The sequence below is a fragment of the Anguilla rostrata genome, chromosome 1 (genome assembly GCF_018555375.3).
Source record: "Anguilla rostrata isolate EN2019 chromosome 1, ASM1855537v3, whole genome shotgun sequence".
In the NCBI taxonomy this organism is placed as follows: Eukaryota; Metazoa; Chordata; class Actinopteri; order Anguilliformes; family Anguillidae; genus Anguilla; species Anguilla rostrata.
In genome coordinates this window covers 81,576,509-81,589,134 of record NC_057933.1, presented here as the reverse complement: position 1 = coordinate 81,589,134, position 12,626 = coordinate 81,576,509, and the positions used below count along the sequence as shown (strand labels likewise).

The 12,626-nt window shown below is 49.1% G+C and overlaps 1 protein-coding gene across 1 annotated transcript in view; it reads left to right on the top strand.

Moving 5' to 3' along the window:
• kcnj21 (potassium inwardly rectifying channel subfamily J member 21) overlaps positions 1 to 12,626 on the top strand; it is a 22,340-nt gene extending 9,714 nt beyond the window's left edge. The window contains exons 2-4 of the mRNA XM_064305119.1: positions 3,491 to 3,621; positions 3,892 to 4,771; positions 10,001 to 12,626. Of these exons, the coding sequence (XP_064161189.1) occupies positions 3,532 to 3,621; positions 3,892 to 4,771; positions 10,001 to 10,353 (1,323 nt within the window). The 5' untranslated portion in view covers positions 3,491 to 3,531 and the 3' untranslated portion in view covers positions 10,354 to 12,626. The remainder of the gene's footprint in view (positions 1 to 3,490; positions 3,622 to 3,891; positions 4,772 to 10,000) is intronic.

Sequence of the window (12,626 nt, the reverse complement as noted above, 5' to 3'; positions counted from 1 at the left end):
TTTCTTTACTTCTCTCTCCCCTTCTCCCCTTCTCTCCTTCTCTCTCTCCTCTCTCCTTCTCTCCTCCTCTGTTTCTCTTCACTCTCTCCTCTTTCTGTCCTTCTATCCTGCCTCTCTGTCTTTACTTCTCTCTCCCCTTCTCTCCTTCTCTCTCTCCTCGCTCTCTTTCTCCCCCCCTCTGTTTTTTCTTTCCACCCCCCCCCCCCCACAGGTACACTGTCATTTTGCGTGCGTCCAGCCTCTCTGACCCCTCCTTCCCCGCCAGCTTCTCATTGGCTGATCTCTGCCCTCCCAGCGAGCACTGCCCGCCCCCGTCTGCCTCCACACCCCGCGTCCCGCCGGGCTGTCGCCCGCTAATGCCCATTCGCGCGTTGGCCAAGGTGCCCGCGCCCGTCTGTCACATCCCGTCTGCGCGCTAGACCGCGCTACGGGGGCGGGGCGGGGCGGGGAGGTTTGGGATTCAGGCACGCGCCCCCTGTGCCAGGAACGAGCCGGGACCGGTCCGTGACCCGCTACACTCTCAGAAATAAAGGTACACAAGGGTGCAAATTCTGTACAAGTACAAAACCGTACGTCTAAAGGCACTAGTGACAAGCGATTGCACCTTTCTAGGTACTGAATGGTACCTTTTTTTCTGAGAGTGTATTACTGACCTTCAAATGACATCGTCAGCCGTCCGAGCTCTGGAGAAGCCTACGCCTGCTTCTGGTCGCAGAAGCAGATGCAGAAAAGCATAACTGTGTTTCTGTAGATTATCCACTCACACGCTCTCTGTACTGTTTTTGGGAGCCAGGGTGAGGAGGCTTCACCTGCTGCCCTTCAGTCCTGTACAGAAATGCTAAAGCAAATGAACGCATTTCTCCAGGTCAACAGTGGATAGCAGCAGAGAGGTGTACCCTGGCCATGGGGTTGGCATTTGGAATAGCGTTCAGAATTATCATTTATCATTGCATTTAGGAGAGCAACAGAGGCAACAAATACAGTCTGTGTTGTCTAAATCTGAGTGTATTACACAGCAGTACTGGTGAATTAAAGTAAGGCCTGCATGTGATGCCTTGTTGAACACTGTGTAATTAAGTGAGATTGGTGCAGATCGGGGTTTAGTTGTGCCTGAGTGTCAGCTCTCCATCCCCCCCGCCCAACCCACCCCCCCGCTGGTCCGGACGGCAGCAGTCCCAGCTCAAGACTCTGATCTGCATCTCTCAGAGCCCACCACTAGAATTGCCTCTGCACAGCGATTGGCCCCGACAACCTGCCAACTCAACGGAAATTCATAGCCCCACATCACCACACACACACATCGCGTGGGCCACACACACACACGTTGACACACACCGCACACACACCACGACACACTGTATGCAGCACACACACACACACACACACACACACACTCGCATATGCACACACAATCACACACACACACACACACACACACACATACGCGTGCGCGCACACACACACACACACACACACGTATGCACACACACACACACTCACACACAGGCGTATGCACACAGACACACACACACGTATATGCACACACACACGCGCGTATGCACACACACACACACATACACACACACACGCACATGCACACACACACACGCGCGCGTATGCACACACTCACACACAGGCGTATGCACACAGACACACACACACGTGTATGCACACACACACGCACGTATGCACACACACACACATACATACGCATGCGTGTGCACACACACGCGTATGTACACACACACACATGTGTATGCACACACACACACACGCGTATGCACACACACATGTGTATGTACACACATACACACACACACACACGTATGCACACACACACAAACACACACACGTGTATATACACACATATACGTACACATATGCACACAGATACGCACACATGCACTCATACACATATGCACACATATACGCACACATGCACTCATACACATATGCACACATATGCACACAGACACAGGTGCACACACAGACAGGCATACAATGAATGTGCAGTTTGAGTTTTACTGGCAATATCATCCCTGTACACATTTTTCTTTTTCTTTTTCTTTTTTGCCATCAACACTATTTTGCCTAATTTGTACGATGACCAGGCAGAGAGGTTTAAAATATATAAGGATTAACAGCCTCGCGAAAAAAAGTCCTGCTTTTCATTTGCGTGATATGCCGAGTGTTGTCTCCTTCCTCTTCACCCTTCCTTTATTCTGCTCACCTTGTGTGGCCTCATTTGTACTTGTTTTATCCTACAACAGGAATCCAACACAGTTTGGCAAAGACAAAGAAAAGAGAAGCTATTTATGTCAATGAGAAAGATTCATTTATTTATTTATTTTAAGATTTGTTTCCCAAAATCACACTGTGTTCAGTTGTGCTGGAAAGGGGGGGGGGGGAGATACTGAGGAGATGAAGAGACTCACCTTTGGAAAGAGCACAAAGGGGAGGGCTTGGAGGAATTAGCGCTCGGCGCTAATGAATCACTGTGGGCACCTGTTATCAGTTGTGGTAAAATGCCTCTGGAGGAGATTGATGGCTGAAGTTAAGCTGGCTGTTGAACTGCGGATAACCGACGCATGGAGCTGGGTGGGGTGGGGGGGGAGGCGGGGGGGGGGGGGGCTGTGAGGAATGCTTAATCTGGCTGTCTGGATAGCGAGGCCTCAGGTTCAGAACGATCGCGCAATTAATGGGTGGGGGTGGTGGGGTGGGGGTAGGGGGGCTGCTTGTGCAGAAAGTGCTCGTTCGTCTTGTCCCCCCCCCCACCCCCACCCCCACCCGACCCCGGTACTGTTTAGAGTGGAGCTGAGCGGTGTCAGATGCAAGGTGTCTCCTGGCGGGGGTGGGGGGGGTGGGAATAAGACGACGAACACAAAGGTGAAGCTGGACTCATGGCCGAGGGGGTGGGGGGGGGGGCGGTTAGAGAAACGTCCCAAGAGACACAGCTCAACATGCAGAGACAAAAAGAGCAGAAACTAACAAAGAACAAGACTCACACCTGATGTATTGCTCCAAAAATTTAAGCTCTAATCCAACTATAGTGCTAATGTTTCACTAACGTTTCAGCCAACCAAGCCTTCAGGCTTAACGCTATTGTCGGTCTAAATAATAGAATAGAGTACAATACTTTGTTTTTGTTGATTTCTTGTTCAAATGTGAAAACATTGGTTCCTTGAAAAGTAAAACGCCTGATTTATAGGAGGGGTTTCCTCCTCTGTAATCGTTGCTCGTTATTGTTTTTCCTGTAACAAATGTAAAACAACTGCCTGTGGATGCTGGTAAATGCAGAAGTACGTGGTACGCTGCAGCCAATGGGCGTTGGTGTGTGCACATAGTAAAACGGCCATTCATCCACATCCAGGTGTGCTTAGGAAGTCCTGTTTTACGCGATCTAAGCTTACGCTCTGTACCCGTTTTCAGCGTTCAGTTCCTGTTCCGATGTGAGTTTGCCTCGTTTCTCCCCCCTCGCCTCCTCTCTCAGACCGGCCGGAGACCGTCGCTGTGGCCCCGGGCTTCTAGGCCATGAGCAGCTTCCCGGGCAGGATGGGGCAAGACGTGGAGAAACAGGGCCACAAGCTGCCCAAGCAGCACTGGAGCGACCCGAAGGACAAGGTGACCTGCGCTCCTCCTCTGCTCCTCATTCACGCCCGAGCCCCCAGTCTTTCAGCTCTCTGTACTCGTGTTTAGGTGTACGTGCCGCGTTTTTTTGTTTTGTTTGTTCTTTTGCAAACGAAGGACCTAATTTCCGCGCCTGAATTCTCTCGCTTTTCTTCTCTCTGTCGTTCCTGTTTAGTGTCTGTAACCTCATCTCTCTCTCTCTCTCTCTCTCTCTCTGCTTTGATTTCTTTGCCTGCTCCCCACCCCCCCAAAACGCCTGTGCAGGTGCCCACAGACCGAACCATGGTGGTGGGGGGTAAGGGGAGGGGCGGGGCCAACCGCGCCGAGACCCCCGGAGGCGTGGCCAAGAAGCGGCGGCAGCGCTACGTGGAGAAGGACGGCAAGTGCAACGTCCACCACGGCAACGTGCGGGAGACGTACCGCTACCTGACCGACATCTTCACCACGCTGGTGGACCTCAAGTGGCGCTTCAACCTGCTGGTCTTCACGCTGGTCTACACCACCACCTGGGTCTTCTTCGGCCTGATCTGGTGGCTCATCGCCTACATCCGCGGGGACCTGGAGCACGCCGACGACGGCGACTGGACGCCCTGCGTCAACAACCTCAACGGCTTCGTCTCGGCCTTCCTCTTCTCCATCGAGACGGAGACCACCATCGGCTACGGCTACCGCGTCATCACGGACAAGTGCCCCGAGGGCATCATCCTGCTGCTGGTGCAGGCCATCCTGGGCTCCATCGTCAACGCCTTCATGGTGGGCTGCATGTTCGTCAAGATCTCGCAGCCCAAGAAGCGGGCGGAGACGCTGATGTTCTCCCACAAGGCGGTGGTGTCGCTGCGGGACGGGAAGCTGTGCCTGATGTTCCGGGTGGGCGACCTGCGCAGCTCGCACATCGTGGAGGCGTCCATCCGGGCCAAGCTCATCCGCTCCAAGCAGACCAAGGAGGGCGAGTTCATCCCGCTCAACCAGACCGACATCAACGTGGGCTTCGACACGGGCGACGACCGCCTCTTCCTGGTCTCGCCCCTCATCATCTGCCACGAGTTCGGCGAGGGCAGCCCCTTCTGGGAGATCTCCCAGGCCCAGCTGGCTCGGGAGGAGTTCGAGATCGTGGTCATCCTGGAGGGGATGGTCGAGGCCACGGGTGAGTTTTTTGGGAACGGGGTACGGCGGCGTAAGTTGAAGGGGGAGGGTGTGCTGTGGGTGTCGAACCACAGCTGCACCGCGTGAAAACGGATAGGATTAGACCGCTCGGCTATTAGACCAGCAGTCCCCGACGAAGGGAACCGATCGACCTTTTGTGGCTTGTGCGTTTGGTGATGTCACATCCTGCGGTGTCACAGACTTTCACATGCTAGTTCACAGCTCCCCTCACAGTCACACATGCAGTAGTGAGAGACAGGCTTCGTTTTTTAAGGTGTTAAATGTGTGTTTTTTACACATTTCAGAAGTGTGTTTTTTTTTTTTTTTTCTCAACGAAGGGCAGCAGTCGCCAAACTCTCCAAATTTGCACGTAATCGTAGCGTCACACGCTAATCTCCCTAGCCGCTAAACGCTAAACCTGGCCGGCACGCCTGTGTTTGTGTGCCTTCTCATGCTGGCAGAGACGGAGAATGAAAACAGCGAATTAAAAAGAATAATAATAATAATACTGCTACCGTGCTAATTATACGGACCGGGGGGAAAAAAAAGAGAATTGATATCAATGAATAATTTCCCCGGTAATTCCAGGTGTTAAAGAGCCCCCAGTTCCCCCCTTCTGTCACAACATCCGGTTGTCAGCCGCGATCGCGAGGGGTCTCTCAGGATCCCGCTAATTGACAGCCGGTGTGAATACACGTGCCGAGAGGTGCAATCAAGCCCCGCTAATTGCCCCCGCGTTGTTCCCTGCGCGAATACAGCCTGTTACCGCCTGTCTTGTTCGCGTATAAGCGAGGCTCTCCGGAGGCGGCTGTTTGCGGACGAAGCGGTCTGCCGATAGAGCGGCATCGGGGAAATTAAGGAAGGGGAGCCAGGCAGGGGTAAGGGGAGGGAAGGCCGTAGGATATCCCGACTGGATGTTCCCCTTCCTGCTTTCAGGCTGTAACGGTAAGCCGGGGGCTGCGGTCTGAGTGCTCAGGTCTGTCCGGCTTTGACTTTCCGCTGAACGCTTTTTTTTTTTTTTAAAGAGGTGGAACGTGCCCAGCGCAAAACGCAACCGAAAGAAAATCCCCATGAAAAATAATGCAGGAAGATATGGGGAAAATATGACTTTAAAAAGATATAAACCAAGGAGAAACATAGCAGAACAAACATGCGGTTAGGGCTGGAGCTGGTGCTGGTTCGGCCCCGGAAGTGACTTTGGATCGCTTGCCTGAATCGCTGGTCACCGTTGGTCTCTGTGGGATCCTTCGCAAAAAAAACACCCGCTGCTCTAAAAAAAAAAAAAAGATGTCACTCGATGTGCTGTCTCCATAGGAATCGGAATTTGCGATGTGTGGAGTCCTTTGTTAACGCACATCCTGTCGGAGCTTTGCTTTGTTAGCGAGAATCGCGGGGTCTCCCGGGGTCTCAGTAGCTGCGGGCGGATGCGACTCGACGTTCTTGCGAGATCTGCAATTACACAGCACTAATTACTCCTGCACTGTCCTCTGGGCTGATTAAGGTTATTGTTTTTTTTCTGCATAGTTACCTCAAGTGCGGCCTATTTTCTTTCTTTAAAGCCCACCGGTCTGAAGCACTGAGAATATCCTACATCAGACACAAAACTGTCGGGGCCAATCAAAAACAAACCGTAAAACTGAAATGATATTTGAAGATCCTGAAGATTTTACATTCACCAACATTTTGTTTCAGAGCAACAATAGCTACTGATTTCAGCTAGGAGCGAGCACACTTTACACATGCGCGCACACACAGAAACACACGCACACACACACAGACATACACACACGCACGCACACACAAACACACACACACACACACTCACACACACGTACACATGCGCACACACACACAGACATACACACACGCACGCACACACAAACACACACGCACACACACGTACACACACACACAAACACACACATACGCGCACACACCAACACACACACACACACACACACACGTACGCATGCGCACACACACAGACATACACACACACACACGCCCGGGCAGAAACGTATCATGATTGTGAGGAAACTGGGTTTGTGATTCTGAAGTTGTAATAGGTTTGATTCCCACGGGGTCCTGCTATTGTACTGTTGTACTCTTGCATAAGGGACTTCAGCAGTACCCAGCCGTGCAAATGGACTGCATGTAAAGACTCTCTGTAATTCACTGTGTCAGAGTATCTGCTAACTGTGCTGCTCAGCTGCAGAACCACTGAACCTTTCCATGAAACCGGAATGCAGATCTTCCAGGTTACATTACACAGAATCTGCAGACGGCTGGTGAGGGTTTCATTATTCATTCTGATCAGGCTTGCCTATGATTGAGCAATGCTCAGAGAGGAAAAATGACTTGTATAAATGTTCCAACAGTATCAGTTAATGACAAAGTTTAATGTGTGTGCGTGTGCGTGTGCGTGTGCGTGTGCGTGTGTGTGTGTGTGTGTGTGTGTGTGTGTATCATGTGTGTGCATGTCTGACAGTTGCAGTAGATTCACAAACGTAGAAAACGGCTTCATTTGTGCCTTTCAGAACAGCAGGTGCTATTCAAAAGCCTGCAGGATTCACAGTTGCACAAGGTGATGTGTCTTTTACTGTAAATGGTCCGGCGTCTCTGTGATAAAGACTCAGCCTCAGACGCCACCTAGTGGCTACCCAGCATGCCCGCACCTTCAGGGCTGGCTCTGGGCCCGCCAGCTTTTGGGAAAAATCGGCACTATGGTGGCCTACTGGCGACAGCATTCACCAACTGTTTTGCATTCTCTTAACAAGCGATCCTTGTCAGGACTGCTTTGGTCAACTTGCCGATGGCAGATTGCTGTTGTGCCGATTCGCAGGCTGGCGGTTTTGCCAAAGGCGAGCTGCTAGCAGGCTGCTCTATGCCTGGTAGAGCAGCGCCATCACAGTCGATAGGCCTCCGTGTGGCTTTTTGTGCGTGTGTGTGCACGCGCGCGTGTGTGTGTATGTGTGTGCGTGTGTTTGTGCGCGTGTGCATGTATGTGTGCGCATGTGTGTGCGTGGACGTGTGTCTGTGCGTGTGCGTGTGTATGTGCGCATGTGTGTATGTGTGTGCGCATGTGCATGTATGTGTGCGCGTGTGTGTGCGTGGACATGTATATGTGCGTGTGTGTGGGTGGGTGGATGTGTGTGTGTGTGTGTGTGTGTGGGTGGGTGGATGTGTATGTGTGTGTGTGTGTGTGGACATGTATACGTGAGTGTGTCTATTTGTGAGAGTATATTTACAGGTGCGTCTGGACGTGAGGCTCGTTTTGGTCCGTGTTGGATCATTGAGTGTGTCTCAGTGAATTAGCCTGCTTTTCTGCTGGTAATGCAGGCAGTAATTGATGGAGCTGTGCAAGGTTCACTTGACCAGAAGATGGAAATACACACAAGCTATTTATAGCACATCTGCGCATAAACAGTCAGCTGTTGTTTGAGTGTTTGTGTGTTCTGTGTGTGTCTGCGTGCGCAAGCGTGCGCATGCACACGTGTGGATGTGTGTACGTGCGTGTGTGTGTGTGTGTGCATGTGTATGTGTCAGTGTGTGTGTGTGTATGTACGTGCATGTGTGAGTGTGTTTGTGTGTGTATATGTACATGCATGTGTGTGTGTGTGTATGTGTGAGAGAACTTCTGCTTCTCCTTATGCGCATTAGACTTTGGTATATATATTTGTTCAGGTTTTGTGGTCTAATTAATTTTCCCCTGTGATATCTTATCTGAATCTTCACAGATTGTCATGCTGAGCTGCACACAAACCTAAGTAGAGCCAAAACAATCAAATATCACAGTAAACATCTTATGTGCTAGGACAGAAGATGTGACCCCCGTCCCCCCGCCTCCCTGCCCCTCCTCCACCACTACCCCTGATGCCTGAGCTGTCTGCCACAGCGTTATTAACTTGTGCTTTCACTAATTAACTAAGCACTGCAGGATTACTTTCATTTTTTACTGTTGATTCTTCATTAGCCTCTTTTCGCATTGATATTCGCAATTTGCCCCATAGTAGCAAATTGACCTCTTTCTCTGTTTTTAATCCAGCATGTGTCTAATACCACGTATCTTGCCCTCTTTAAAAGCTCACTGGGTGACTTTGCAGTGAAATCAAATACAGGCATTTCATGATGAGTCGTCGTTTTGTTTTTCCAATGTTCATGTTAAAAATCATTATTGATTTACGTAAAAAAAAACCCACTGGCAGTATCAATCTGATGGGCCAATTTTTGCCTGGGGAAGAACACACTAATTCAGCATTTTATTGAATTGTGTCATAGTGTGCTTTATTGTACTTTTAAAGATAATTCAGTAGGCTTTGTGTTTGGTAAAATTATTCATGAACGAAACCATTCAGATTGCTGCTGGTTATGAGTGTTCGAGGTGCAAAAACATATTAATGGGCTTTGTTATGTTAGCGGCCACTTAAGAGATTTGAGAATTGAACAAACAGGAAGGAGGGCTGTCTTAGTCTGCCTGGGCAGGAACAGGAAGAGAGAAAGGGGGTGAATAAGATAGCTCTCTATACCACATTCCAGGGGTGTCCAATCTTACCCGAAAAAGGGCCGGTGTGGGTGCAGTTATTCGGTTTATCCCAGCACTACGACACCCGATTCAACAGATTAACTCATCATTACTTCAGTCAGGACCGTGATGAGTAGAATCAGGTGTCTTTAGTGCTGGGCTAAAACAAAATACCTTTAAGCTCCTAACTGCTGCTTGAACGGAAACATGGAGTCTCTCAGGCAGTTACAGACCCCCGTGTGTTTAGAGACTACTATTTAATGTACAGGCATAGCTACAATAAAAACGCAAAACCACTATAATAGTAATAATGATAATAATAATCACCATCAGCATCATCCTCATCATAAATTCACAGGAACGTGCACTGATAACTAACAGCCATGTAGAGGACATTTGCTGCTGAACGTTTGGCTGTCCCTGTGTGTCTCTAACTCCATCCCTGTCTCTCCTTCTCTCTCTCTCCCTCGTTCTTTCTCTATCTTACTCTGTCTCTCTTTCTCAATTCGTTTATCTCCTCTCTCTCTTTCTCTCCATCCCTCTCTCCCCCCTCACTCTTTCCCTTTCTCCTTCTCTCTCCGCTCCTTGCTCTTTCCCTCTCTCTACCCCCTCCCCCTCTCTCTCCTCTCCCTCTCTCTCCCCCCTCCCCCCTCTCTCCCTCTCTCCCCCCCTCTCTCCCTCCCCCCTCCCTTCCCCCCCCCCCCTCAGGAATGACGTGCCAGGCGCGCAGCTCGTACCTGGACTCCGAGGTGCTGTGGGGGCAGCGCTTCACCCCGGTCCTCTCCCTGGAGGAGGGCTTCTACGAGGTGGACTACGACACCTTCCACCACACCTACCCCACGCCCACGCCCGCCTGCTCCGCCCGCGAGCTGGCCGAGCTGGCCAAGAAGGGCGAGGAGATCCCCCTCCCGCCCCCGTCGCCCCCCGAGGCCTCCGAGGAGGCCCCCGTCCCGGAAGAGGCGGGGGGCGGAGGGCAGGTGGAGGGGCGCGGCGACGGAGAGGGGGACGGCGAGAACGTCACCAACGGCGACGTCGGCAAGATGCACGTCGGAGACGAGTGACGGGTCAAAACGAAAACCTGGCGCCGGGAAATTTTGGGCGTCCCGACGTCTTCGCCCCCTCTCGTTATTCCAGCGGGAGCGGGGGGAGGGGGAGGGACCAGCGGGAGCGTGAGGACGAAAACGGAGGGAACGGGTTCAGCGTTTTTCTCCCCTGCGCCAGCTCTGTTTTCACCGGTCCAGGGGAGCGGGTCCCACCCTGTGGGCGGCGGAAGGGGCTGCTGAGGATGTGATTTCACCTTTGCGTGTCCCGGTGAAACCCCACTGAGACAAAAATCCCCCCCTTGCAAACGGAGACTCGATCCACGTGGCATCAAAATTTCAGAACAGTTAGATGGTTTCAAAAAGAAGGACGTCTGCACATTTTTTTCCTTTGCTGATTTCACAAACATTTATTTTTTTGGTCAAAAGCCTTCGTCATAGCTATGACAAAGATTTTTTTTAACTGAAAGTTCAGCTCTTTAATAAACGTTTGTGTAATTTGCAACGGAGAAAATCTGCAGATGTCTTTTTTTTTATTTATTGTTTTTTTTTTTTCTCCAGCACTTTATATAGAACAGTAGATGGTGAAACGTGATCAAGTAATTCACTGTTTATCACACAGTTTTCCATTGAACCTCTCGCCTGTCAAATTAACTACTGGACCTGTTACACAAACTGCCTTAGATACATTTGTTTCGACAACATGGTTTAAAAATAAAATAAAATAAAATAAAATAAAAATAAAAAAAACATTTAAATCAATATTTGAGGGCAAGTCAGGCTACAAACAGGGTGGGTCACATGAGATATATTTACTCCATAATGGGCCAATGGGGTCAGGGCTTTTGGGAGCCACTGGTGTGGGATGAAGCGATGGGAAACAGAGGAAGAGGCCGGAATCTCTGTGAAGGGACCGTCCCGCAGACGGGAGGGGGAGGAATGGTAAACGGTGAGAAGCTTTCACCTTTACCGAACTCTGAGCCAAATTCACTGCAATTTTTTCACTCAGTAGATTTAACAATGGCGCCTGTTTTTCCCAGTCAGACACTGTCAGACAGCGTATTATATTAGTTTACTCACTGCATGCCGTTTCAGTTTCTGGCTTTTTTTCATTTTTGATCGTATGCATGGTGAAAGAAACGATGCTTGAGATGCAGCGAAGCAGCATTTTACTCAGTAAAATATTCAGCTTGAATTCAACTCTCACGTAGTACACCGTACAGTGATTGTGTTAGTTTAATCCCTGCTGGGGCTCGCGTGAGCTCTGTTTGAGTTTAATGCTGGACATTTCGCTGTGTAGACATGAATAACGTACATTCACTCTGGCGGTTATCCGTATCGGTGAGATGCGGTACATCCGGAGCAAACATACATGCATTTTAACACGCCATGCAGGTGTTCTCTGAATTTGATATTTGAATGAATCTGAATTGAACACGTTTAATTGCAAGGTTCATTTGAATTTGCATACATATCACTGCAACTTGAATTGACTTTATTTTTTATTTATTTATTGTTTTACTGTTAGTGCCTGTCGCAAAATCCGAGGCATTATTATTGCTACTGTTGTGTTTTGTTTTGTTTTTTTGAGAAGGGAGGAGTTTGCAATGCAGCTGGCATCCAGAAAAGAGGTTTACGTGTGCCCAACGTCTGGCTGTGCATTTGTAAATATTTTTTTCATGTGTTTAGAATGATCGGCAATCATTCAAATGCATTTTTTGGAAGCATATAGATGGAGGACAAAGTATTTGCACCTGCATTTTCACCAGTGCTACTGAACCGTAAGAATGTACCACGTTTCCATTCACCTTCAAATGCATTTTATCATTAGTCTGGTTATAGTAAAGGGAAACGTGAAACCATCTTATAACTTAAAAACTGAATGTCATGAAGGGGCATTTTAATAAAATGGAGAGTTGGAATAAAAAAGAAAAAAGAAAACAAGAAACTAGTGGAATTACATACAGAAATATAAATACAACGTGTGGAGATTCCTGATTCTTTTAGATTCAACACAATGTCATTTATTTACAACTTATGAAAAGTAAAATATTGATAATAGGAATTAACTGGTATCAATATTTTTCCTCCAATCATTTCCTCCACTATTTAGAATTGTTCGACCTTGTCCTTGCAGAGAATACGTGTATCATTTTATAGGTTCAACAGAGCTCAACTTATTGCAAAACTTAACTTTAATTTATTGATTTGCCTTTTAAATATGTGTCTATATTTGTCTATGAAATTTTGTCAATATTATTTCGGAAACTTGTAACTTTATTAATTGTTGAAAA